Source organism: Schistocerca piceifrons, chromosome 1 (assembly GCF_021461385.2).
Source record: "Schistocerca piceifrons isolate TAMUIC-IGC-003096 chromosome 1, iqSchPice1.1, whole genome shotgun sequence".
Lineage (NCBI taxonomy): Eukaryota > Metazoa > Arthropoda > Insecta > Orthoptera > Acrididae > Schistocerca > Schistocerca piceifrons.
The window spans coordinates 990,776,870-990,803,013 of NC_060138.1; the positions used below are offsets into that span (position 1 = coordinate 990,776,870).

The window sequence follows — 26,144 nt, forward strand, 5'->3', positions numbered from 1 at the left end:
TACCATATCTTGAATAACTATGTCATAAATCATCGAATCTGCCTGTAGCGAGAAGTGCTTTGGCTTGTGGAACATAGACTTGTTTTCCAACTCCTTTCTGATCCATTCTACAGTAACTCGTATGACACTGTTAAAAGGACAAGAGGTGCGGGTTTGTTGTAAATAATCTGGATAAGCGCATGATTTGGGAGACTGGGTTTATTTTACAAAAGTTGTACAGTGGTTATGTTGTAGACGTGGTGGTCCATCACCGCAGCAGCAGTAGCTGCAGCTGCAGAGCAAGAGCGGCGTGTAGCGCGGGCAGCGCCCCTGGCGGCAGGCAGGCGCTGTCGCTGTGGGACCTGGCGCCCAGCTCTCGGGGGCCGCGCGACGGCTGAGCCAGGTTGTCCGCCGCGCCGCCAGCGCCGTCCCCGTACTCTACAAGAGTCCCACGAGATGCAAAGTATCTGATACAAAACACCAAGAAAATGGAAACTAAACTTTACGAGACTTACAAAGAGACCTTATGGCCCTGGCCCTCTTCGATTTTCTTAGCACATCTACATCTACATAGATACCCTGCAAATCACATTTAAGTTTCTGGCAGAGGGTTCATCGAACCATCTTCACAATTCTCTATTATTCAAAACTCGTACAGCGGGTGGAAAGAACGAACACCTATATCTTTCCGTACGAGCTCTGACTTCCACTATTTTATCATCATATAATTTGAAGCTCGGTGCCCGGCGGTCGATTTCCCAAGGCACGAAGACACAATTTTCAAAAAATATCGAGAAACAACACCATTAAAAAGTCAAAGATTTCGGAGCACAGACATACAAACATCTATACAGGGTGTCCCAGAAAGAATATTATTCGGGGACATAACAAGTCGCTCATTTGCTGCAACTATCTTCATCTGGACGAATGTTCTATTTCAAACAGTTTCCGAGATATAACGCAATTAATTTAGGTTTGTTTTTGGGCTGGTGGTACGCACGTTTTACTCACCTAACCTCATTAACGTTTTATCCTGTCCAACCTACCGCGTTGTTTCAGCCCCTGTGCTCAGAAGGTCGTTTTGTCAGTAAACTAGCCCGCCGAAGGCATGACGGAGTGTCTCCATACTTTACCAGGCGTGTGAAGGAACGTCCAAACCACACTTACTCCAATCGCTGTATTGGTCTTGGTAGTACAATTAGCTGACCAGCAAGATCGCCAGACCTTACGCCACTAGCTTTTTGTTTATGGGGTTGTATGAAATCTGAGGCGAGCAAACAAAAGGTCGCATCATGGACGCTGCTGCCCTCATTAGGGCACATGCAGGGGCACTCAGACAAGCAACACAACATGTTCTCCCAAGAGTGCACAAATGCATTGAAGTTGACTTTGAGACACTTGGATATTTATTGTGAACTGTAACATGACGAGCACGATAATGTTTAGAGGTGAATGTGAAACTTTGTAAAACGCGTGCTGTAAAACGCATGATGTAATGTTGTCCTAGTGTTGTACGTGTGTACATGGGTGAACCTGACAATGTACCGAATAATGCAGAAAATAAATAACAAGGAACATTAAGTGTGTTCTGTCTAGGAAACAATTCGGAACTGGGCATATATCCATACGAATTTTTTTACTTCAAGTGACTGTTGCTGTCATATCACTGAATAATGGACAATACTTCCGAGACACCGGGTACAAATCGTTTCATTTTAACAATAAGGCATTTTGCATGCATGTATAAATTTTTAATTTATTTTCATGAGACTAGTAATTAAAATTAAAATACAGTATTTTTCTAAAAATTCTTAGTTCAATAATTGTTAAATATGGAATTTAAATAAAAATGGGGAAAAGTTGCCACAAACGAGATTCGAACCAGTGATTTTACGACTGTAAAATTCTTATGCTATGCACTCAGCTATCGCTGACTGTATTAACAAGCACAAAATGTCTTGTACTTAAGAGCGCTCGAAAATCGAATTTCGCCTTATTGCTTTAAGATCGTACTTTGACCCTAAAATTCTATAAGTATGAAGAAAAAGAGAGCTAGCTCGTAAGGCTCATGATCAGGACCTACAAGTAACCGGTGTCAAGAGATTTTACCCCATAACGACTAAATCATAGCAATCACGAATGGGAAAGTCTGACTGGATATCTCAGTTGGTAGAGTGTAGCACGATATTCGCAACGTATGGGTTCGTCTCAAAGAGCAAATAGACAGAGAGAGAGTGAGAGAGAGAGGGAGAGAGAAAATTATATTCTCAATATTATCAAAGTGTTCAGCTGTCACCCTCCTTCATCCTTCTTTGGCTTTGCTGGTGTGTAGTAGGTTGTGTCAGCTTACCGGAGTCCCTCCACTCCTCGCGGCCGAAAACGCCCAGCACGCGGCTCTCGGCATCCGCAGCTTCTCCAGACCCCACCAGTCCTGCAACAACACCAGTAGTCAGGTAGCACAATAAAATTCAAGGTGGCAAAACTACTCGATTAGAAATGAGGGCAAACTACATTGTAGCTTAAAATTTTAGAAAGCATTCTTTCAATGGAGATTTGACAGTGATCGGTGTCAGATGTTAAAATTGAGTAAAATAGTCTCGATCGCAACAAATAGTTACTATGATTGGCAGCCGGTTTCGGTCTATAATTTAGACTACCTTCACGCCGTAAGCACCATGATGGCGGCTTGTACGGTCGACAGAGATCTGTAAGCCGCTGTCGTCGGTGTTGTTATGGGTCTTCCTCCATCCACCGCTACCAGCCGCCATCATGATGCTTACAGCCTGAAGGTTGTCTAAATTGTAGACCGATACCGGTTGCCATCATAATAAACATTTGTTGTGATCGACACTGTTATACTGAGTTTTAATCGTCATTGCTGCATTAAAAGCTCGCAAAACAAGTTTCCCGTAGCACGTATTTGAAAACAGAGAAGAAATGTGAGTGCAAATTTGTGATGCAATGAGAAGCAAAGTCGCCGCTAAATTAGGAAACAATGATGAGGTATGTTAAAATAATAGCAAAAACAAGAAAAAAATTCGTTATTTATGAACTGTGAACATTAACTGTCCGACAAACAGTTCTTCACGTATCTCTGGAAAAGTAACATAACAAGAAGCTGGACATGTAAAATAAAATTGATAACTGCATAAAACAGAGGCAAAAGAAGCAGCAGAAAGGCATATTTTCAGCAGGAAATGGTTCAACAGAAGGATCCGAAGGCAGAAGTAGATTATGTGTGGTCTGACGGAAAAAAACAGGTGTGGTGGAAAGATGTATCAGTAGGAGACGAAAGGAAAATGGGAAATGGGACGCAATAGAATTATCATATGATTCCTAGTTGGCCAAAATAGAAAAATAAAATAAATTTGCTACGACCTTGCTCTGTTTTATGATTTCAATAATAAAACACTGTACCAGTTGCGTTTTTTCTTGCATAGCACGACGGGTTTCGAGAATTTACTTCATTATCAAATGAATCTATTTTCATTGGTATTTTAGATGATGTTTGCGTTTGAGACGTTCCGCCTATTTTGCGCTGTAGTCTACTTTTTGTGGCTTTACTGAAGTCAGAAAATCAGACAAAATAAATCAGTCGTTGAGAAGTTTGCTGCTTGCTTTTTGTGGTGTACAAAAATTTCAATCTTCTCGATCCATTGTATGTGTTTCTTGGAAGTGATTAAATATCTTAAGACCTTCTTCCACGTTTCAGAATGGATGTCCAGTGTTTTTTATGTGAGTTGCTAACCAGTTCACAAAATCAACCACAGCAACATAAAAACATTCTCTATCACTTCCAGAAATCACATACAATCCTTTTAATAGAGTATCTGCAAATTTTTGTACACCACAATAATCAAGAAAAAAAAATTGTCAGTGACAACGTAGATAGGGACTCGATTAATTTCTTCAAATATTTCTCCCGTATGTAATAAGTAGAGAAAATCCGTAAATATGTTCATTCTTTTATACACTTCACTCAACTTTTGCAACAAAATAGTATGAAATAAAATATGGTCCACAATAAATCATTTAAGTTTTCAGTAAGATGGTAATGCAATTCACGAAAAATGTAGCTGCCCTTATGGTATCCAAACTCTTCGCGAAGCTATACTGTCGTTGTATCTTCATACGACACAGAAACAGTGTGAGTGATGAGTTTCATGTGTGTGGATTTTTTCATGCGGAAAGAGGCACAGCACCAATAAATAGATTTTCCGACATTAACCCGTAAAAAAAAATCACAAGATACATTATTTCCATTTTTCCAATTGCAGTAAACCACAAAAAGTCGTCTGCAGAGAAAGAGAGGCCGAAGAAGAAACACGCAAACATAATCAAATATCAATGTACTTATTTGTCCTTGATAATTCGAAACTCTAAACTGTACTATACATGAAAAATTGTTATGTGCACTGTTTTATCATTTAATTCATCTATGTCACAGCTGCGGGCTTTCGAAAAACATAGATCTGTAAAAATAAAATTAATGCTCTATTTTAGTTATACGCTATACAACTTTCCGTCTATTGTGGGAAATGTAAAGTATATACTTGCAAACTGTCCCGGCCGATCGATAATCAGGAATGAGTTAGACTATAGCTAGGGACATACTAATTTCTCTGTAATGGTAGTGCATCGAAAACGGCAGCTTTTAAATGCGTGATACGGATAGGGTAATTTTTAAGTAAAGGTAGGAATTTTACTGTTTTCGACAAACGTTGATATGACACGCATAAGCTGAGGTGAGTGGTAGAAACCGTCCTCCTGTGTTTTAGTTTTAGATATGAATCTCGCCTAATGCCACATCGATTATTCCTATTAAAGGAAAACATGTTAGCTAAACAACACGATCACTACTATCTCCTGCAACACAATCACAAATAGCTCCTCGTCACAACACTTCGTTTCGAAAATGGAACCATTATATCAACTATAGTAGTCGAGTAGAGCCATTCCATCAACTATGGTATTCGACTGTAATTTATCTTCGGTTAATAGCAGTGATCAGTAAGAAATGGTGTAGATCTTCTCACTCTCTATGCAACGTTAGCAGAACGTACAATAAATAGAAAACATTCTGTACTCACCATTAACAGATTATAACGGTTACATCTATAGGATGTTGGGGGAAACGTGTCGGTCTGCTATTGATCAAGTGACCTTTACGTTCTTTCTAGAACTGTTACGCCATTATCTGGTGGGTTTTTAAGCTTTCTGTCTTTAGTGTCGCCGTTGTACTTTGCTATTTCTTTGCATATTTTATTTTTATTCTCATTTCTATTCTTCTTATAGATATGTGACTAATGGTATTAGGAAAAATGTTACTACTGTCATTTTTATGGGGAAAATACGTAGACAGTTAGTGAATATATATAGTATGATATTACACCGTCCAGAAAATAGTACTGGAATTCAATATTTCATTTAACCTAGTATCAGAAAGAGAAAAAAGGGTAAACGACGAAGTGAAATGTTTTCTTTACCATCTTCCTCGAATTTTTATAGATGTTTGTTATAGGTTTACGGGATTTTTAAAAAGTAACAGTTATTAAGGAGAAGTAACTGTTCATTTTCTCAGAATCTGCATACATCTTTTGGACGAAATATACAAATAAATTTTAACGTTTTTTTCCCCTTGCCTAGTTCCCTGCAGATATGTATCGTCATATGTCGCTTGAAATGTTTCACAAGAATAATGAAGAAATTTTAAAACCTAAAAATAACATTTTGACAGATTCTTTTTAAACATAAAACTAAAGAGTAGTGAAATGAGGAAAAAATAAAAAACTATCAGAAAAAATTAATGGCTAAGCAAAATTAGTTCTTTTGTTCTCCGCTAAACATCAGTTAAGTTTAGGATGTGTTAAGCGACGAAAACAGTTTTTTGAGGCGTAGAGAGACACAGCTTATATTGCATTCTGCGGAAGTGGAAAATGAAGCAGTACCTGTTAACGGTCATGAAGAAAACGTCTTGGTACAACTGAAAACAATGCCAAATATAATTTTATGATAAAAATTCCAATACATTATAAAGGGTGCACCACGTTACTGAGACACCTTAAATTAGAAAAGCTGTTCAAGTTATCAAAATGACGGTTTCAAAAAAATGCTGCAAGCAAAGAGGCATGGTTAGTTTTAGTAATATATTTAGAGATTTTAAAGAAACTATGGTGATGCATGGGGTCAGGATAGAACTGCCCTTTTTATAAAAGTTTCATAAAAGTCATCACTGTGATTCGACAGTTGAAAATATTTTGATCTTCGTCCATAATGTCGTAAATTTTACATAAAGGACTTATTTTACTATTCGTTTTTTAAATCAGTAAAGACACATTATTCCGGTTGTTTTCAGACTGATGCAGTATATTTCTTTTAGAGGCACCAGTTATTTTCTAATTCACAACATTCCTGTAACGCACTCTTAATAATTAGTCTAGAACCACTTTGTAAAGATAATCCGCTTGCGATGCTTCTTCATGAATTTTCATGGTCTGGCCTTGCAAAATGTATTCCTGTGCAGCCACGTGGACAATGCAGCTCTATTTTTGACTTTGAAAACGATTCGGGGTTTTCAGTGTCGCTAAACTATCACAGTAAAAGCAATTCCGATGCTTGTCCACAAACATGCTTCATCTAACCACAGACTCCTCGTCAAAAACAGCGTTGCTCTTCGCCTTCTTCTGCTGAATGCAAATAGTACTTCCTTCTTAGTGCTACTGATTGTAGTACTGAATTGTCTCGTCTTCAAAGAGTTTATTCATCATATGGCGATATCACCACGGTGTCATAGTTTACATAGTCGATATTTATACTATGTTGCTTCACGCATTCCTGATAAAAGAAAAGCCTATGCTCTTTCATGCGACGTCCAATGATAACTCAGAGACTTTGCATTATTTCTATGGAGCACATACACTCCATCGTCGACTATCGATTGTATGCGACTAGTTGTATGCGACTGCTAGAGGAGCATTCTGGGTGGCAAGAGGGCTGTTTCAAAGATAAAGAAATGAATACAAAATATACACTGCCCAGTTAAATTAATGCGACCACCTCTCAAAGACCTGAATGGCCTTATTTTGCAGCGCCGTTCGCTGCGAGACGTACAGATAGTGTGTCATTGAGGTTTTGAAAGGTATCGACAGGGATGTGGAGTCATGATGACTCCAGTAGCGTGGCCAGCTGTGCTACGTTTCTCAGTTGAGGATCCATGTCGCATACAGCCCGATCGAGGTGGTCACGGATTCTCGATCTGGGCAATTTGATGGCCGGGGCAGTACGGCAAATTCATCCTGGTGCTCTTCGAACCACGCACGTGCACTGCGAGCTGTGTGGCACGTTGTATCGTCCTGTTGGTTGATGCTTTCGTACCGAGGAAAAACTAACTGCATGTAGGGATGGACATGGCTCCCAAAGGTAGGTGCATACTTTTGTTGATCCATTGTTCCTTCAAGAATGACGAAATAACTCAGGAAATGCCAAGAAAATATTCCCCAGACCACAGCGCGACCCCCTCCGGCTTGAACTCTTCTGGCGATTGTTCGGCTTGCCTGCTTTCAGGCGTTTCACGTCGTACATGTCAGCGGTCATGTGTGTGATGGAGCATAAAACGTCAATCATCTAAAAAGGTTATCTATCGCCAGTTATCTGTCGTCCAGTTGCGGTACTGACGAGCAAATTCTATCCTTCACCGCCGATGAACAACAGTCAGCATGTGTATTAAGAAGGCGGAGGACTATCCACACCAACGTTCACAGAGCAGTCGTTGAGCAGACACTGTTGGCAGGACCTTGTTTCATCTGGGCGGTCAGTTTATCACGATTTGCACGTCTGTTTGCCCATACACATCTCCAAGGTCGTAGTTCACCCCCGTCATTTATAGCCTGGGGTGTACAGAAGTTGCCTCGACGCCAGTTTTGAATAGCGCCATTTTGCCATGCACCAAGGCGGCATGTGAAAAGTTCACAAACTCTGCAAGCCAACGACCATGCCCTTTGGGACGTGAGATAAATAGCACCGTTAGTGAATTACAACAACGAGTGTACTGTTTTCTGCGTCCCCTGACGTGCTTGATATACCCTGCACTGCTAGCGGTGCCACCTCCCGTCTGTAAGTGATTACTGCACGCTGACATGGAACATATGCGGTGGTCACATTAATGTGACTGGGCCGTGCATTTTCGCATCCGGTATTCCTTGTGTGACGAAGAATGTAGATGTGCTGGCTTCAGTAATCAATGATTATTAACAAGACAGCGCCACCCGTCGAAAACGAAAGACCGTGACTGCGGGGCCAAACTTCAGTAGAAAGACGGGCTTCATGTTACCTGTAGTCTGGCTGCCAAATCTTTGCTTTAGCAAGAAAACAATCCCCAGGGGTAGAAACTTACATCTGAGAAACTACGTGGTAGCCAAAAATAGTGACCAACAAAAGGTGTGAGCTATCAGGCAAATCCGAGACAAACCAATGGCAACTACTATCTTCTGATTAAATCCCCTTGGTTTAGCAGCTAACCATTTCCCCGCTATCTTTGTTACTGTACTTCGGTATATTCGATCACCAGTTTTTCGTATGCTTTATCATTATTCCACCCTCCGCTTGCCAGATAACTCAACAGATTCTAATGCGCTATACAGTGCAGTACTAAAGAGTACCGTTTACATGTTTATCAGACAGATTTTTTATCCTATAAAACTGTTCGACAGCGTAATATGGAACAAGATGTTAGAAATTCTTAGAAAAATAGGAATAAGCGAAAGACGGATAACAGTCATATAAAAGAACCAACAGGTTAAGTATAAGAACGATAGATCAAGAGAAAGGTGCTCAGACATGGGTATAAATGTTCTCTCTTACTGTTTAACCTGCACATCGTAGAAGCAACGGTGGAAATTAAAGAAGGTTAAAGAATTCGACTAACATTATGAAAAATGAATCCAGTGATAAGATTCGTTGATGACGCTGGTAGCCTCAGGTGAAGTGAAGAAGAATTACAGAAACTGTTCAGTGAAATGAACTGTCTAATGAGCAGAGAATGTCGACTGGGAGTAAACAGAAAAGTTAATAAGATCAACGGTGAACTTAACATCGAAAGTAGGTAGACAAAGATAAAGAAATTTGATGTCTTGGTTGTAAGATAGCTCTTGGCGGATGAAGCAGTGAGTAAGTCTTGTGTCAAGTGGCTTTGTACCTAAACGCGCTCGGACACAATTACTCAGTTGCGTAGGTTAGTAAAAGGACACAGTAAAGTAAACCGTTGTGCGGCAACCCCCACTCTGATTAAAGAATAAGGCTGTCAGTGAAAAGGCACGGACATTCTTTATTTAGTAGGGTTCACTTCCAAAAATGTTCAAATGTGTGTGAATACCTAAGGGACCAAACTGCTGAGGTCATCGGTCGCTAGACTTACACAATACTTGAACTAACTTGTGCTAAGAACAACACACACACACCCCTGCCCAAGGGAGGACTCGAACCTCCGTCGGGAGGGGCCGCGCAATCCGTGACATGGAGCCTCAAACCGTTCAGCTACTCCGCGTGGCCGGTTCATTTCCATCGCACACAACACAGCAGTTGAACGCGACCGTCAATTGACCTGTATTTAAAAACACAATGTATAGCTCGCTCGTTCTCTCTCAGTCGAGATGCTAAATAACTCGTCTCTGAACTAAATTACTCGTTCAATATCAGCCAGTATTACTTGATGAAATGGAAACCAAACTTGATTTATTTTGAATACCAGACAAAACATTATGTGGCGGATTGCCGTGTCATCCCGAAAGAACAAACATTGCAGTTGCGATGGTCATTACAAAGGTACTAGACGTAGCAGTATAATTAATATAGAATTGAAGCTCAATCCATCCAAAATCCAAGTTGCTCTTGTTGTTTATTCAAGGCTTATTTACAGGGAAAATTTCGAGATACGCTACCATTACGTCAAGTAGTACCATTAGAAACTGTATATATTTCTTGAGGCAACATATCTCATGGTGCGCAAATTACCGAGAGTATATTCATCCAGCATTTGAGAGTGTGTGACTTGCAACTTGCAATGCATAATTCCAAATATTTACGGAACTTTTTCTTGGTGACACCTCCAAAAACGGCTGAAAGGAGACACGTTTATCGCTTAATACATTTCCGCTGTCCATGCAGCATCAAGTATGACGTATAGATTTATTACTTCTTTCCTAGTAATACCGTTCGCAACATATTTTGCAGATAGTATTTACATATACTATTGAATATACACGGAAAAGTACATCGTTTTGTGAGACACAGATGCAGAAATTCGACGTTTTATACACGGGAGTTCGATTCTTTAACGGATTGGAGAGGATTTCACTAGTACCTATTAAAACAGCAATAATGTCTGCCTTTGTTCTGTAAGTACTACTTACACAGTTAAGTATCTTCTTTCGCAACAGACCTTCCTCAATTTCAAGGTTCAAATGGCTCTGAGCACTATTGAACTTAACTTCTGAGGTCATCAGTCCCCTAGAACTTAGAACTACTTAAACCTAACTAACCTAAGGACATAACTCACATCCATGTCCGAGGCAGGATTCGAACCTGCGACCGTAGCAGTCACGCGGTTCCTGGACTGAAGCGCCTAGAACCGCTCGGCCACCGCGGCCGGCCAATTACAAGGGCCCCTATTTGGTGCAATCTATCTGAAATTTCTCCCTCAGAAACAGCTATGTTACTTTTATACACCCATCTTTTATTTTCCACTGCCAGTATGTTTTCATTAATATTTGCGTTAGCCATACTACTCCTTGCGTTATTATTTATTATTCCGAATTCAATTATATGAGTCATGCCTTGTTTTATACTATTTTTAATTCTATTATTTCATATTCATAACATTAAAATTTTCAGTGTTCATTAACTAAGTTTGATGAAATACGTATTATATGTCGAAAAACATGCTATGATGTAAGAGATTAAACAAATAACACAATAATGTACTCGAAGGATGAGGGAGCAGTCGAAGTGTTTCTGCACAGAACGTGCCAACTAAATACAGTGAATGCTCTGAGCAGTGAAGAGAGCTTTTTTGTGTCGAGTGAGTTGGGGAACGGGTGAATAACAAGGAGAGCTGCCGATCCATCACACCTGACGCAGCAGGACGGGTGCGAGTAATTCGTCACGCCAGGCTGCGCTCCAGGTCGATCCATTGCGACGCCGGGTGGCGGAAACAGCTGACTGTCGCGTTGGCGACACACGGCTACGTGCGAACTGCGACAGGTGAGAGCTGCGCCAGTGGCGGGTGGCGGAGTGCTCTCCTTTTTTTATTGGCTTTCGACTATTGCACCATACGGTCTGCATATCGCTAATGAATCTCAGGAATTTTATCGCTGGTTACTGTATTTTCTATTAGCAATTTACCGTATTTTTCAGTAGCAGACATACAGTTTCGTAATTAGTCTTCGTCTATGTAGACTACATAAAATAATGAAATATTTCAAGCAACCCAATGACAGCATTGACAGCGACATCAGTGGCCGTTTTACGTATAAATCGTCCGAAACAACAGTGGTCCAGCCGGGCTATGTGGCCGAGCGGCTCTACGTGCTTCAGTCTGGAACCGCGTGACTGCTACGGTCGCAGGTTCAAATCCTACCCCGGGCATGGATATGTGTGATGTACTTAGGTTTAAGTAGTTCTAAGTTCTAGGGGACTGATGACCTCAGATGTTAAGTCCCATAGAGCTCAGAGGCATTTTTTAACCGTGGTCCAAAGGAGTGCGATCCTTGAGGCTGGGGATGTTTCAAATTTTTGTTGACGAATGCTAAAATCCGAATAAATATTGCTTGCTTGTAAGTCTTCAGTCTTCTTCTTCTTCTTTCATCATGGTCTAGACCAAAGGCCTGTTCCGTTTTGTAAGTACCCAGTCATCAGTTTCTTGGTCTTCTTTTGGATATTGTACCTAAAGATCTGAAATTTAAGACCTGTTTTACTAGCCTTAAATGTGACGTTCTTTGTAGACGTTCTAGCCAGTTTTCTCGATTGTACTTGATCTTCTCATTTATAGCATATAATTCAAGCTCTGGTCTTTTGCCTTCATTTCTTAGTCCATTAATCCTCTACAGCCCTTAATTCATTTTAGAAATTTCAGTTGTGCCGCTGGATTCTGCTTTCTTGTTTGCTAGTAACTGACGAGGTTTCTCTTCCAAATACCAATGCGGGGGTTCCCATTAACTTGATTTTTGTGTCTTTTCTCACTTTATTTCTCGATGTTCTGTTGATCGTTCCTCATATCATTTAACATTTCTCTTGCTTGTTGTCAATGTGGGATTCTTTCTGGTACCTAATAATAATTCCCAGATAACTGAAGTGACTAACTTGTTAATGGTTTTGTTTCTCATTATGACCTTGTTCGTCAGCGTTTTTGTCCCTTTGAAAGACATGATTTTTGTTTCTGGAATGAATATTTTCTTATTACATTCTTTAGAAACTTTGTCTATGGTTGGATCTTTGTAGCTATGTCTCACTATCCTGTACAATTGCAGGGTCGCCTGCAAAAAGTTTAGTATTAAAAAATACGTCATGTGATAATCTCATGTTTCCATGTTTCAATCACATCGTCAATGTTGTAAGGTGGTCGAATAATTTTGGTTTTCGTATGTTATCGATGTTCACGCCAGAGAGAGAGGAAGTTACGTTACTGTTGAATAATCTTTGATCTTTTCGTGACACAGTCTTTGCCTCTTCGCAGTCTGATGCATTCTTGTTTGAAGTGTGGTGGGTGATGGACGTATTCAGCAGCGCTGCGTTGACTTGTTATGGCGTCTGTTAGATGAAGAAAGATTGGTTGTAAAGGACACCGAAGATCAGTAAGATGAGTTCATTGGTAGGCTAGCAGAATGTGTATTTTGAGTGATGTTATTATTTTTCAAGAAAGGAAATTTGTCGGAAGACAGCAGCAGTTTGTACCTAAGAATGATTATTGTCAGCTGTTTCACTTGCTCAGAGCTGGGAGAAAGACAACCCCACTTCTCTGAGTCATGCATTAACATATTAATTGATTAGGCTGTTTGATTTTTAGAGAAATGTTCTGTTAACATTGTACCCTTTCCATATCATTGTTCACTTTGTTAAGGATAGTATTGTTCAGACCAATGTTACGTGTGGAGATCATGCGAAGTTTTACTCTGTCTTCCTGAATACATATTTCAGTCTAAATTGGTTTTCTTGGAATATCATTTTATTGGAATTGTTGCTTTCCCCACCCCACTATTTATCATTACGCATTATCTCATGTAACAGTTTGAATATGTATTTAGGAATATAAATGTAGCCTAGCTGCTGCCTGCGTGTTACTTGCTGTTGTGCTTTCAAGAAATCTGCAACAATATTGTCATGTGGAAGTAAGTGGAAATTTTGTTTAGGGCCAGATAATTGATTTACTTCAGTTGCGCATTTAATATAAGACAAGTTGCATTCAAATCAGTTACAGTTCAGTTCAAATCAAGTTCCATTTAGTAGAAAGTTATCATATGAGTTTAGATTGGATGACAATTTGCGGAAACACAATTTTTCGTAATACGTATATTTTATGGAGTAGAAGGTAAGTTAGATTACGTTTCACTCAGAAACATGTTGGGGAGGTTACAATATACGGGGTGTTACAAAAAGGTACGGCCAAACGTTCAGGAAACATTCCTCACACACAAATAAAGAAAACATGTTATGTGGACATGTGTCCGGAAACGCTTAATTTCCATGTTAGAGCTCATTTTAGTTACGTTCTTCCACCTGCGCTCAATGGAGCACGTTATCATGATTTCATACAGGATACTCTACCTGTGCTGCTAGACCATGTGCCTTTACAAGTACGACACAACATGTGGTTCATGGACAATGGAGCTCCTGCACATTTCAGTCGAAGTGTTCGTACGCTTCTCAACAACAGATTCGGTGACCGATGGATTGGTAGAGGCGGACCAATTCCATGGCCTCCACGCTCTCCTGACCTCAACCCTCTTGACTTTTATTTATGGGGGCATTTGAAAGCTCTTGTCTACGCAACCCCGGTACCAAATGTAGAGACTTTTCGTGCTTGTATTGTGGACGGCTGTGATTCAATACGCCATTCTCCAGGGCTGCATCAGCGCATCAGGGATTCCATGCGACGGAGGGTGGATGCATGTATCCTCGCTAACGGAGGACATTTTGAGCATTTCCTGTAACAAAGTGTTTGAAGTCACGCTGGTACGTTCTGTTGCTGTGTGTTTCCATTCCATGATTAATGTGGTTTGAAGAGAAGTAATAAAATGAGCTCTAACATGGAAAGTAAGCGTTTCCGGACACATGTCCACATAACATATTTTCTTTCTTTGTGTGTGAGGAATGTTACCTGAAAGTTTGGCCGTACCTTTTTGTAACACCCTGTATATTAGAAGTATGGTTGATAAGCTACAACCTTGTCGAACCCCTTGGTTTATCAGTATACCTTTTGATATGACGTAGTTAGTCTTTATTATTATTTTTATATCTGTATATAGAATTTCTGTGACCATTTTATTTGCTGAGGATATCCATTTTTGTGTAATATGTCCTGTAAAATTTTCGTATTGCATGGCCGAAGGCTTCCTCTACAGGTTGGTCCATTGATATGGACCGGGCCAAAGGTCTCACGAAATAAGCATCAAACGAAAAAACTACAAAGTACGAAACTCGTCTAGCTTGAAGAGGGAAACCAGATGGCGCTATGGTTAGCCCGCTAGATGGCGCTGCCATAGGTCAAACGGCTATCAACAACATTTTTTTAAAATAGGAACCCCAATTTTTTATTACATATTCGTGTAGTACGTAAAGAAATATGAATGTTTTGGTTGGACCACTTTTTTCGCTTTGTGATAGGTGGCGCTGTAACAGTCACAGCCACGACCTGCAACAAATGACGGCGCCCAAGTAGGTGTTTTAGCTGGTGTCGCGATTAATCCGCACATCAGTAGCAGACAAATTGAGCGAGAATCGGGAATCTCAAAAACGTCGGTGTTGAGAATACTACATCAACATCGAATACACCCGTACCATATTTCTATGCACCAGGAATTGCATGGCGACGACTTTGAACGTCGTGTACAGTTCTGCCACTGGGCACAAGAGAAATTACGGGACGATGACAGATTTTTTGCACGCGTTCTGTTTAGCGACGAAGCGTCACTAACCAACAGCGGTAATATAAACCGTCATAATATGCACTATTGGGCAACGGAAAATCCACGGTGGCTGCGACAAGTGGAACATCAGCGACCCTGGCGGGTTAATGTATGGTGCGGCATTATGGGAAGAAGGATAATTGGCCCCCATTTTATCGATGGCAATCTAAATGGTGCAATGTATGCTGATTTCCTACGTAATGTTCTACCGATGTTACTACAAGATGTTTCACTGCATGACAGAATGGCGATGTACTTCCAACATGATGGATGTCCGGCACATAGCACGCGTGTGGATGAAGCGGTATTGAATAGCATATTTCATGACATGTGAATTGGTCGTCGAAGCACCATACCATTGCCCGCACGTTCACCGGATCTGACGTCCCCGGATTTTTTTCTATGGGGAAAGTTGAAGGATATTTGCTATCGTGATCCACCGACAACGCCTGACAACATGCGTCATCGCATTGTCAATTCATGTGCGACATTACGGAAGGCGAGCTACTCGCTGTTGAGAGGAATTTCGTTACACGTAATGCCAAATGCATTGGGGTTGACGGACATCATTTTGAGCATTTATTGCATTAATGTGGTATTTACAGGTAGTCACTCTGTAATAGCATGCGTTCTCAGAAATGATAAGTTAACAAAGATACATGTATCACATTGGAACATCCGAAATAAAACGTTCAAACGTACCTACGTTCTGTATTTTAATTTTAAAAATCTACCAGTTACCACTATTCGTCTAAAATTGTGAACCATATGTTTGTGACTATTACAGCGCCATCTGTCACAAAGCGAAAAAAGTGGTCCAGCTAAAACATTCATATTTGTTTACGTACTACACGAACATGTAATAAAAACGGGGGTTCCTATTTTTAAAAAACGCATTTGATATTCGTTTGACCTATGGCAGCGCCATCTAGCGGGCCAACCATAGCGCCACCTTGTTTCCTCCTTCAAACTAGACAAGTTTTGCTCTTTGTTGTTTTTTCGTTTGACGCTAATTTCTTGAGATATTTGGCCCAGTGACGAACAATGGACCACCCTGTATAATGCAATGGGTGTTTCCCTATTGAGTCTCTTTGTTTTTCTAATATATGCTTAAGTGTGATAGCATTGTCAATACAGAATCTTCCTTTTCTGAAACAATTATGCTCTTCGGCTTTCAGATTTTCGACTATAATTTGGACATTTGTAAATCTTATGCGCTGTGTCCGGTAATGTTATCCCTCGATAATTATTGCATTCATTTCGTTTACCTTTCTTAAAGACTGATATGACATCTGCAACTATCCATGGTTTTGGCATTTGGCGTCTTTGCCAACACATATTGTATAAATGAAAAAGTCCAACTTTAAAAATAATCCCTCGTAACTCTGCATTTATGCTATCTGGTCATGTTGTTTTGCGTTTTTTTTCTTTTTGTTTTTTTTTTTTTGTTTTGTTCAGAGCCTCGTTTAGTCCTTGGATCGTTAAAGATATAGATTGTCTTCCGAGGAAGTCGCTTTCAATTCTAGTAAAAATGTATTATTTTCCAGCGACCCCACTACTTGGATACTACATGCTGTCGGGAAATGCGTAGTAAACATGCACACCAGACAAAACATGTGTCACTGCCACGAGAGAAAACATTAATACCGTGTAAGACTGCATATATACCTAACAATGGCGTCAATTTGGCAAGAAACAGATTCCGCATGTTGCTTCAGGTATGCCATATCCAGGTGAAGTTACTCCCTGATGATTAGGATAGCTAGAGCTACCAGATTGCGAGGATGCTGACTACTACGTTTCACCTATAGTTCCAAACAGTCCCAGACATTTCCAATGGGATTATGGTAAAGTTATTCAACAGGCTAGTTGAGGTACGATAGATATTCTTAGTGTTCGTGAAACCAGGAACGTTTGAGAACAGCCATGTGAACACTGCTGTAGTCCACAGCGTACTCGTCATGCAGCTGTAAAAGAAAGGCCACACCTGGTCACCGACAATGTTGAAACAAACATCCTCGTTTATGTCAAACTTGAGTTTCTTCCGACACGTAAAATATTTAAACAACTTACGAGAATACAGCAGGGTGAAGTCTTCGACATCTGCCGACATTTTGACATATGCACACACTGTCGTTTCTAAGGCACAAATACAACGAGAGAGGGCTGGGATAGGAAATTTAAAATCTCGGTCAGACTTTCACGGTCGTATCCGGCCACATACATACAAATTCCGCCTGTTCGGCTTTTTTGGACTTTTTAAGGATTAAGCTGGGCGCGACGATTATCAGAAACACATCAAAACCCGGTTGGCTGAATTTAGAACAGACACAATTAATGTGTCTATAATTGCCAAACACTGCTTAAAGTCCTGGACATGTGATTGTGCCACCCAATTAAAGCACTTTCAGCGGATGACATTAGTTGATGTTACTGTCCAGGAAAAAGCTGCAGAAACTATAGATATTTGGTCTAGCAAAAAGTAAAGTTGGAAAATAGTAAATGTTTTGATCAGTGGCCAAATTTCACGAAATTCATGCACCAAAAGAAAGACAACTTTGGCTTTAAAAAGTTTTTGCCACATGAAAAGCGGACAGTTTGTTTCAAATCACAGCAGAAGAAATAACTTTTTTCAGGAGAATACTTTGCATTTCCAGGCCATAATGCCAACGCCGAAAGGGTTTTGTCTTCCGCGAACGCCCAGTGGATAAAGAACCTCATTGAATTCGGTAATGACACAATCTCAACGATGATGTTGTTGTTTAGTTTAAAATTATCGTGTAAAGAGAGCAAGAAAAATAACGTTCTCAATCATGTCGGCGCAAATGAGAAATATTAATACTGAACTACCGATTGTTACTATTTCTTTTCAAGCCTAACTTAAATCACCCAAGTTATTCAATATCTTTCCTCTTTCCGTCCCACAAGAACAGATAATAGCCTATTTTGTTTAATGAAGAACTTTTAGTGTGATATAACATTAGCTTAGCAAGATGACAGCATATTGTTTACCCGGCGTAATTCCCGGGAACCTATCAAGCAGATGCAGCGCCGGGAAAGCCTCAAACAGCACATCAAGATGACAGCAATTTCGAAGACTGAGCACTTAGTAGCTATCAAAATTCCCGAAGTATAACGCTGTTTAATGATTTTTTTAACTTAACCACATTTAAGTTTGATCTTTTCTATTTTTGGACCTGGACATCCCGTACGCCGTGCATATACTGAAAGACAAAATACAACCACTCCGATTCCCTTGGGAAGGATGTCATCAATCTGTTTTATCCTTTCCTGAGGCAAGCTGGCCCACAATTGTTGTAAGTAATCCATGATATCCTGAATATTGACAACTGAATGGAGTTGAAGTCCTAGCTGGTCACACTTATGTTCTGTTGGAGTCAGATCTATACTTCAGTATTGCTCATCAGTATGGGATCCGTACCAGGTCGGGTTGACAGAGGAGATAGAGAAGATTCAAAGAAGAGCGGCTCGTTTCTTCACAGGGTTATTCGGTAAGCGTGATAGCGTTACGGAGATGTTTAGCAAACTCAAGTGGCAGACTCTGCAAGAGAGGCGCTCTGCTTCGCGGTGTAGCTTGCTATCCAGGTTTCGAGAGGGTGCGTTTCTGGATGAGGTATCGAATATATTGCTTCCCCCTACTTATACTTCCCGAGGAGATCACGAATGTAAAATTAGAGAGATTCGAGCGCTCACAGAGTCTTTCCTGCAGTCGTTCCTCCCGCGAACCATACGCGACTGGAACAGGAAAGGGAGATAATGACAGTGGCATGTAAAGTGCCCTCCGCCACACACCGTTGAGTGGCTTGCGGAGTTTAAATGTAGATGTAGATCTGGGGATCCTGCTAGCCATGCGAGTACTCCAAGAGGCTGTTCCTAAAGACAGACGAGCACTGTCGTGCTGAAACGTGGCTCCATGATACTGGCGCATGAGAGGTAACACATGAGGAGTCCGTGAGGTACAGTTGTGCCGTCAGAGTTCCCACAGTCACTACCAGCCGTGACCAGGAGTCACACACACTATGCTTCTCTCTATCATGACGCTAGGGGGTAACGTCGCTGTGCCTCTCGAAAATATTGGAAGAATGGGACCACTTCCGAGGTCGCCACCATACTCATCGACGACGGTAATCCGCTTTAGCGTAGAAATGCGATTCATTGTTTAACACAATGCGACGTTGTTTATCAGCAGTCCATGTTTCTCGGTCATGGTGCCATTCCAAACGCAGCCGTTTCTGCTGTGGTTTTAACGGCAGCCTATGCAATGGACGGCAATTATTCTCTATCCCGACCGTTTCTAGTGTCTAACCAATATTGCGGGATAACACAGAATGGGTAACACAGCATGTTACAGGGAGTCCATTAGTTGTTCTCGGATGACGCATGTGAAGGAATTACGATGCGTCTAGTGCACAATACGGCGATTCTCTGTTATGGTGGACAGACGTGGTCGAATGCCTGTCATCACATTCTCAAGAAGGCCAACATTTGGCCAATGGAACATTTAAATGACTCACAAATGTGAACACGGCTTGCTTTAACTGGTCGTCCAATTGGAGACCAACAATGAGCCCCATTAAACTCTGTAAGTGCTGATAACGCTGTCTGACATGAGTACGCTGCGGTTCTGTTTTCTTAACATCTGGCACCAACAGCGCTGTTAGCGCCCTTCATATACCCTACCAGGCTAGCCAACAACACTAAACAAGAGTAACAGTAATGCAGTCTGGTGACCGTTCCTCTTGTCGCAGAGACTTGCAACTCCAATTATTTACACACCCGCCGATGGTATGTCCGTGTAAGAATCTACACTGGTGTCCAAAATTAAAGCAACAAAACGTTATTTCCCCCTCCTGTCTCTAATACACGATATAATCATACAAACTGTTAACATATGTCCGTACAATTGTGTACTGCAAGGAGGATGACATTCTGGTCAACGGACCACCACGCCAATGATGACGTCTCCTATTAAACGGGATAGTGTATGCCGGGTAGTCCCACATCCCCGATCGCTGTGTACACAATCACAGAAAGTGCAGTATGGCACAGAGAAGACGCCTTCCAAGCTCTTTGCAGAGGAAGCCCATAGGAAGAATGGAAGCAGGACAGCCTCAAACTGATGTGGCCCGATTGCTTAATGTGAATCGTTCTGTTGTTTTTCGGATGGGGCGACAGTTTACAGAGGTCAAAACTATCCCAAAGAACATGGCGGGGCCGACCACGTGTTACATCAGGAAGAGAACTGTTATCTGGCTGAAAGGGCACGGAGGTACCGCCTTAGAACTGCGTGACAACTGGCATCTGACCTCGTGGTATGCACTGGACTTGTTGCAGCGAGGCAAACTGTGTACAGATGGCTTCGACAGAGTGGCTTTTGTTGTTGGAGATCTGCTGTGTGTGTACCTATGATGCGTCTTCACAGAAGGGAACGTCTTGAGTGGAGCCCTCAACATACCACCTGGACGATCAAACAGTGGACCAATGTTATTTTCACAAATGTCCGCCGGCCGGTGTGGCCATGCGGTTCTAGGCGCTTCAGTCTGGAACCGCGTGACCGCTACGGTCACACGTTCGAATCCTGCCTCGGGCATGGATGTGTGTGATGTCCTTAGGTTAGTTAGGTTTAAGTAGTTCTAAGTTCTAGGGGACTGATGACCTCAGATGTTGAGTCCCATAGTGCTCAGAGCCATTTGAACCATTTGAACCACAAATGTCCCGATTTGGTTTAGAGATGATTCTCGATGCATACGCATCGGGAGGGAACGTGGAACACGATTTCGGGACCCAATCATTGCGGAAAGAGACTAATATCTAGAGTGATCCGTAATCGTGTGGAGAGGAATTACATTGACCACTCAGACACGTCTTCATGAAATTGTATGGCTAAATTGGCAAGGTTGAACTGCCGTCAGGTATCGTGTCGAGGTCTTGGGACCCCATGTGCGGTTGTTGTGAGGTGATGTGGGCCCAGACTTCGTATTGCTGGACGATAATGCTCGATCCCACAGAGCACGTGTTGTTGGTATTTTCCTGGAAACGGAAGACATTACATGCATGGCGTGATCATCTCGCTCTCTCGTTTGAATCCCATAGAGCACGTCTGGGATGCACTAGGGACCAGGGTTGCATCACGTTAGCATCCACCAACCTCTCTTCAAGACTTGCGAGCAGCGCTGCAGGAAGAATGGCGTTATTGCCTCAACATGAGATTGATGACATTAGACTGCATTACTGTTACTCTTGTTTAGTGTTGTTGGCTAGCCTGGTAGGGTATATGAAGGGCGCTAACAGCGCTGTTGGTGCCAGATGTTAAGAAAACAGAACCGCAGCGTACTCATGTCAGACAGCGTTATCAGCACTTACAGAGTTTAATGGGGCTCATTGTTGGTCTCCAATTGGACGACCAGTTAAAGCAAGCCGTGTTCACATTTGTGAGTCATTTAAATGTTCCATTGACCAAATGTTGGACTTCTTGAGAATGTGATGACATCATTCACAACATGCACCGTCGTTTGTCAGGCCTGTATTGCTGCCAGAGGTGATTACACACCATACTGAGCGGATTAACCAGTTGTCGGAATGTTCGTGTGTAAATCTGTTAAGTTGGAAAAAACGAAGAACATTTTTGTCTACCGTTATGTATGTTGTAGTTGTTTACGTTCTGTAATTTTTATATTGTTTCTACTTTACTATCCCCTCTTTATGCTTGTAAAACTTCGGCTTGCTGCTTTAATTTTGAACACCATTGTACGCTGCTATCAGATCATGCCTTCTGTCTGCTTCGCTTCTTTTATCAGGCAGTGTTAAATAATCCTATCGTGTATTACAGTGTCACATAGGATCTTCAAAACGAAGTGATAATCTTCTTGTTATTGCTCAAAGCGCAAATGATGCAATGACATTGAGTAGCACATTGGCTATGTGTTTGCTTTGGTTCAAGGAGAGGCTAATCTCTCTCTCTCTCTCTCTCTCTCTCTCTCTCTCTCGTGTCCGGATTCAAGAGATTTTTAATTGTGCATATATTACACTGATTTAGAGTGCCAGCCACAATTTGGACTCGTCCTTTCGTCTATGATCACGGTTACGTTTGCAACGTGCCGTCAGTTGTTTTTCGTTGTCTTTCATTCCTTTAGGACTTGTTTAGAGCCAGGCTAGTGTGTACCCACAGACATATTTATCTATAAGCCAGTATTTCGACCTCGTTATCTCCAGTACGAATGTTTTCTATTAGTAATTATATTCCGTAACTGTCATTGTTAGTGTGTTAATATATTCATAGTCTGACACAAATGTGCATCCATTAAAGTTATAAACTGTGTTCATACCGTATAAAGCCTTCTCGCCCTAATTCGTCAGAGAGAATTTGTTGTCTCGAAACGTTTACACTTCGTGACCGAACATTCGCCGTGCGGCTGTTATCCAGGTTTACACATGTAATTACAATGCCGATGTGCGCTTCATAATCATTATCGCTACCACTGCTACCTCCATCCCTGCCGTGTGCCCACCGACAAAGTACACGTTTCGGTTTTGTTTGTGGTGCGTGTTCTACTGCTGCAATATGAGGATGTGGCACGCTCCCAAAATGAATCTTTCGTTCTGCAGCGGAGAGTGCGCTGTACTGAAACGTCCTGCCAAATTAAAACTATGTGCTCGACTTCGGAACCTTTGATTTTACGTCAGCATTCTTACCTACTGAGCTAACTCGACACGACTCCTAAGTCTTTCTCAGAGTCTTACAGCCACCAGAACTTTTCTTCTCCAATTTTTCAGAAACTCTCCTGCTTACCTCACTGGTCTAGCACTTCTGTTCGAAATGGCTTAGCCACAGCCTAGCGGATTGTTTCCAGAATTAATCGTGTCTCTACAGATCAGCTGCTTAGAGCACTGTCGGCGAAATCTAGGGTTCCAACTTCAAATCCCACACAGTTTTAATCTCCCTGGCAGATTCTGAAACAATCGTCTATTCTCTAAGAGGAACCATTTTTTTATTTTAAACTTTTGCGTTATTTATACTGCAAATAATCTGAAGTAATGCTCAATGTGTATTGCATTTATCTATGTCATCGTAAAATGCATGTAAAGGAAAGGCAAAAAAGAAAACCGGGATTGAAAATAATATACGATAAAGAATTGTACTTACGTCGTCCACTAGGACTCTGCGAATGTCTGTCCAAAAAGGAATTGTAATTAAAACCTACAGAACTTCATTTTGACCTCCGACCAGGCTTTGGAAGATGTCCGCGAACGATAAGTTCCCCTGTTTGTTCGATGAATATCACTCCAGTATGCGTAAAACATCAACTGTAAAACAATAAAAGAATCTAATTTTATATACGATGTTTTCGTGTATCCCATACAATCCTTCCCTGAAAGTTCTTTTACAATCTCAAATTTTCGTTTGTCTTTGCTTTTCGTGTTTCTAATTAAAAAGTTAGTAAATGCAATTTATTGAGAATTATTTCGGTTTATTTCCAATATAAGTAACGCAAAAGCTGAAAATAAATAAATAATGTTTCCACGCATTGACATGATCTCACGACCCTCGGATTATCGTTGTATACTCCGTCTGCTCCGCCAAACGCTGGCTGGTAACTTTGCTAACATGAACGGCTCGTGCCTTGCCTGACCTGCTCCACAATTCATTTTTTCTAAACGCTTGGCCATCTGAAGCTCAGCTTCTCTCACTTTCATTCCTAGCCAGCTCCTGCATGTACCATAAATTTGAACTAAATCGGTGATGACGAGTTGGCGCAGTGCCCTAGTAAGCCATTTCTCCGCAATACCCTTTCTTCCACTAGGCGAATTGAGTAGGCAGGACACCTATTGTGAAATCTGGAAAGTGAGAGACATGTAGAGGCAACTAACACTGTGATGACAAGTGATACGTCATGCATGATGGCTCGTCCGCAAAAGTCAATGTCCTACATTCAGATTCCGGTTCGGCATACAGCTTTAATCTGCCAGTTTTAAATACAAATAGAATTTGATATAAATTGACAATTAGGGGAGCGACTGTATGATGTACATAATTTTGTATTTAATTACTTTGATCGCCAAGTTGCTCGAACAGTGTTACCGATTACCGCTACGCAATAGCTATCTTCAGAATCTCTCATACTGTTGCAATGTAACGAGTTTGACGTATGTTATGTTTACATGGTTATGACTTGTTACAGTGCAGGAGAATGAGATTCTGCAGATGGCTATTGCATAGTCGAACCGGTAGTTCCATTCAGGAAAACTTTGCTATCAGTACAATGAAACAAAAAAATTATTTACCACAAAGTTATTTTAATGAAGTGAAAATCGTCGACTGTAAAACTGGAGACACTGTGTAACAACAACAACGCTGTACTATTGTACATATATGTAAATTTTTTTTCTTCTGATTTTTCGATAAATTAGTGTAATCGATGTTCTGATTTCATTTCCTTTTTGTTTCATGTCATTGTGTTAAGAAAACTGTAAACAAATTTCAATGTGAATATTAATGTCTATGTCAAATGTCAAGCAATATTGTAATAGAATTGAAAGGTAACAAATGTTGAAACTGTTGTAACATGTTTAAAATTGTAATGTGCGTCTGGCCCAAACGTAGGCAATGTGTTAGGATATGTAGAATGCAAAACCTCGGGTGAATACCCTGTCTGTAAGGGAGCGGTAGAAGGTGGATGGCAGGCGAGCGCGGGAAAATGCGCACGGGCACTGCACGGAACAACGGGCTCAGCAGCAGGAGTAGTTGGAGTTTGGCATTGGTCTGAGCAACACCTTCTGGAGCGAGGAGGCTCTCCTGGAAGACGTAGTTTCATTGAGCCTCGGGCATGCCGTTCCAACGCCCATACAGCATGGCAAAATTCCATAGACACTAAACGGAAAAGTATTGCGACGCTAAGGAGTAAAGTGCCGATACATCAATAGCCATAGCTGTGGTTGTATGTGTGCTCTGTGCCTCGCCATCTCGCCGCCCGCCAACCGCCACGTCGATACAAACAGGTTTAAACTTTTAGTACTGTATTCGTAAGGACCAGTGTTACTTTTGTTCCATACTGTTCAATAACAACTTAAATTTTACCAGAACTTTCCTATCATTTAATTATCCTCATAACTAACCTAGACAGGGTCCTTTCCAAATGTTGTGCAATCCGAGTGTCCCGAAATGAAAAATTAAATTTTGTGTTGATAATAATTACTTGCAGACCTAACTATGTAAAAATGGTGTTTAAAGAACTGCTTTGTTAATGAACCAGTAAATGAATAACGAAGGTCTGATAAAGTTGGAAGATAAATTTAATATTGATTTAGTAATGAAGTTTAAATATTTCGAGACAGGTATAAAGGTATTTAAATGAGTAGGAAATAAGATAAAGAGAGTAGTAACTCATATATTGGAAATCTTGAGCGTAATGATTTCAGTAATTAATTTTTTTAATACAGTGATCATAACAGTTTCAAGTCCCCCCCCCCCCTTTTTTTTTATCCATTTGAATTCTGAAGTGTTCTGAATTGATTTGACCAGCAAAAGTTAAAGTCAATGTAAAAGCCAAAATCTATCAGTGTTTTATCTTTATCAAAATTGACATTTTGTTTGTGGCTTGAAATTACTATTTCTAGGGTAACTTATGCCCGATTTTAATCAGATCAATAGACAGTACGAAGTTTTGTAGTATACATTTGTAGTATACATTGTAGTGTAGTGTTATGTATTTATGGTTTTTCCATATCGGTACAGAACGTGAAACTATCAGTTCAATAGATTTTCTGGTTCTAAAATTTACTATATTATGCAGTGTTACTACGTGTTGGTTTGCATGAATATACACCAACTTGTACAGGAAAGAAACTCAGTTAATGCCTAGTTAGGCTGGCGACCGTATTATTAACAAATTGGTAGCATCTTCTGTGTTGTTTCTTGTGCGTCCTGACGTGTAGTTGCATTTCGGACTTACTTGATGTATCATTGTTATT

The 26,144-nt window shown here is 40.9% G+C and overlaps 1 protein-coding gene across 1 annotated transcript in view; it reads right to left on the bottom strand.

The window, feature by feature from the left end:
• Positions 1 to 244: 244 nt before the first annotated feature.
• The window catches only part of LOC124777019 (lachesin-like), a 1,140,424-nt gene continuing 1,114,524 nt past the window's right edge, over positions 245 to 26,144 (bottom strand). Inside the window, exons 11-12 of the mRNA XM_047252275.1 lie at positions 2,330 to 2,410; positions 245 to 417 (exon numbers count right to left, since the gene is read on the bottom strand). Of these exons, the coding sequence (XP_047108231.1) occupies positions 248 to 417; positions 2,330 to 2,410 (251 nt within the window). The 3' untranslated portion in view covers positions 245 to 247. The remainder of the gene's footprint in view (positions 418 to 2,329; positions 2,411 to 26,144) is intronic.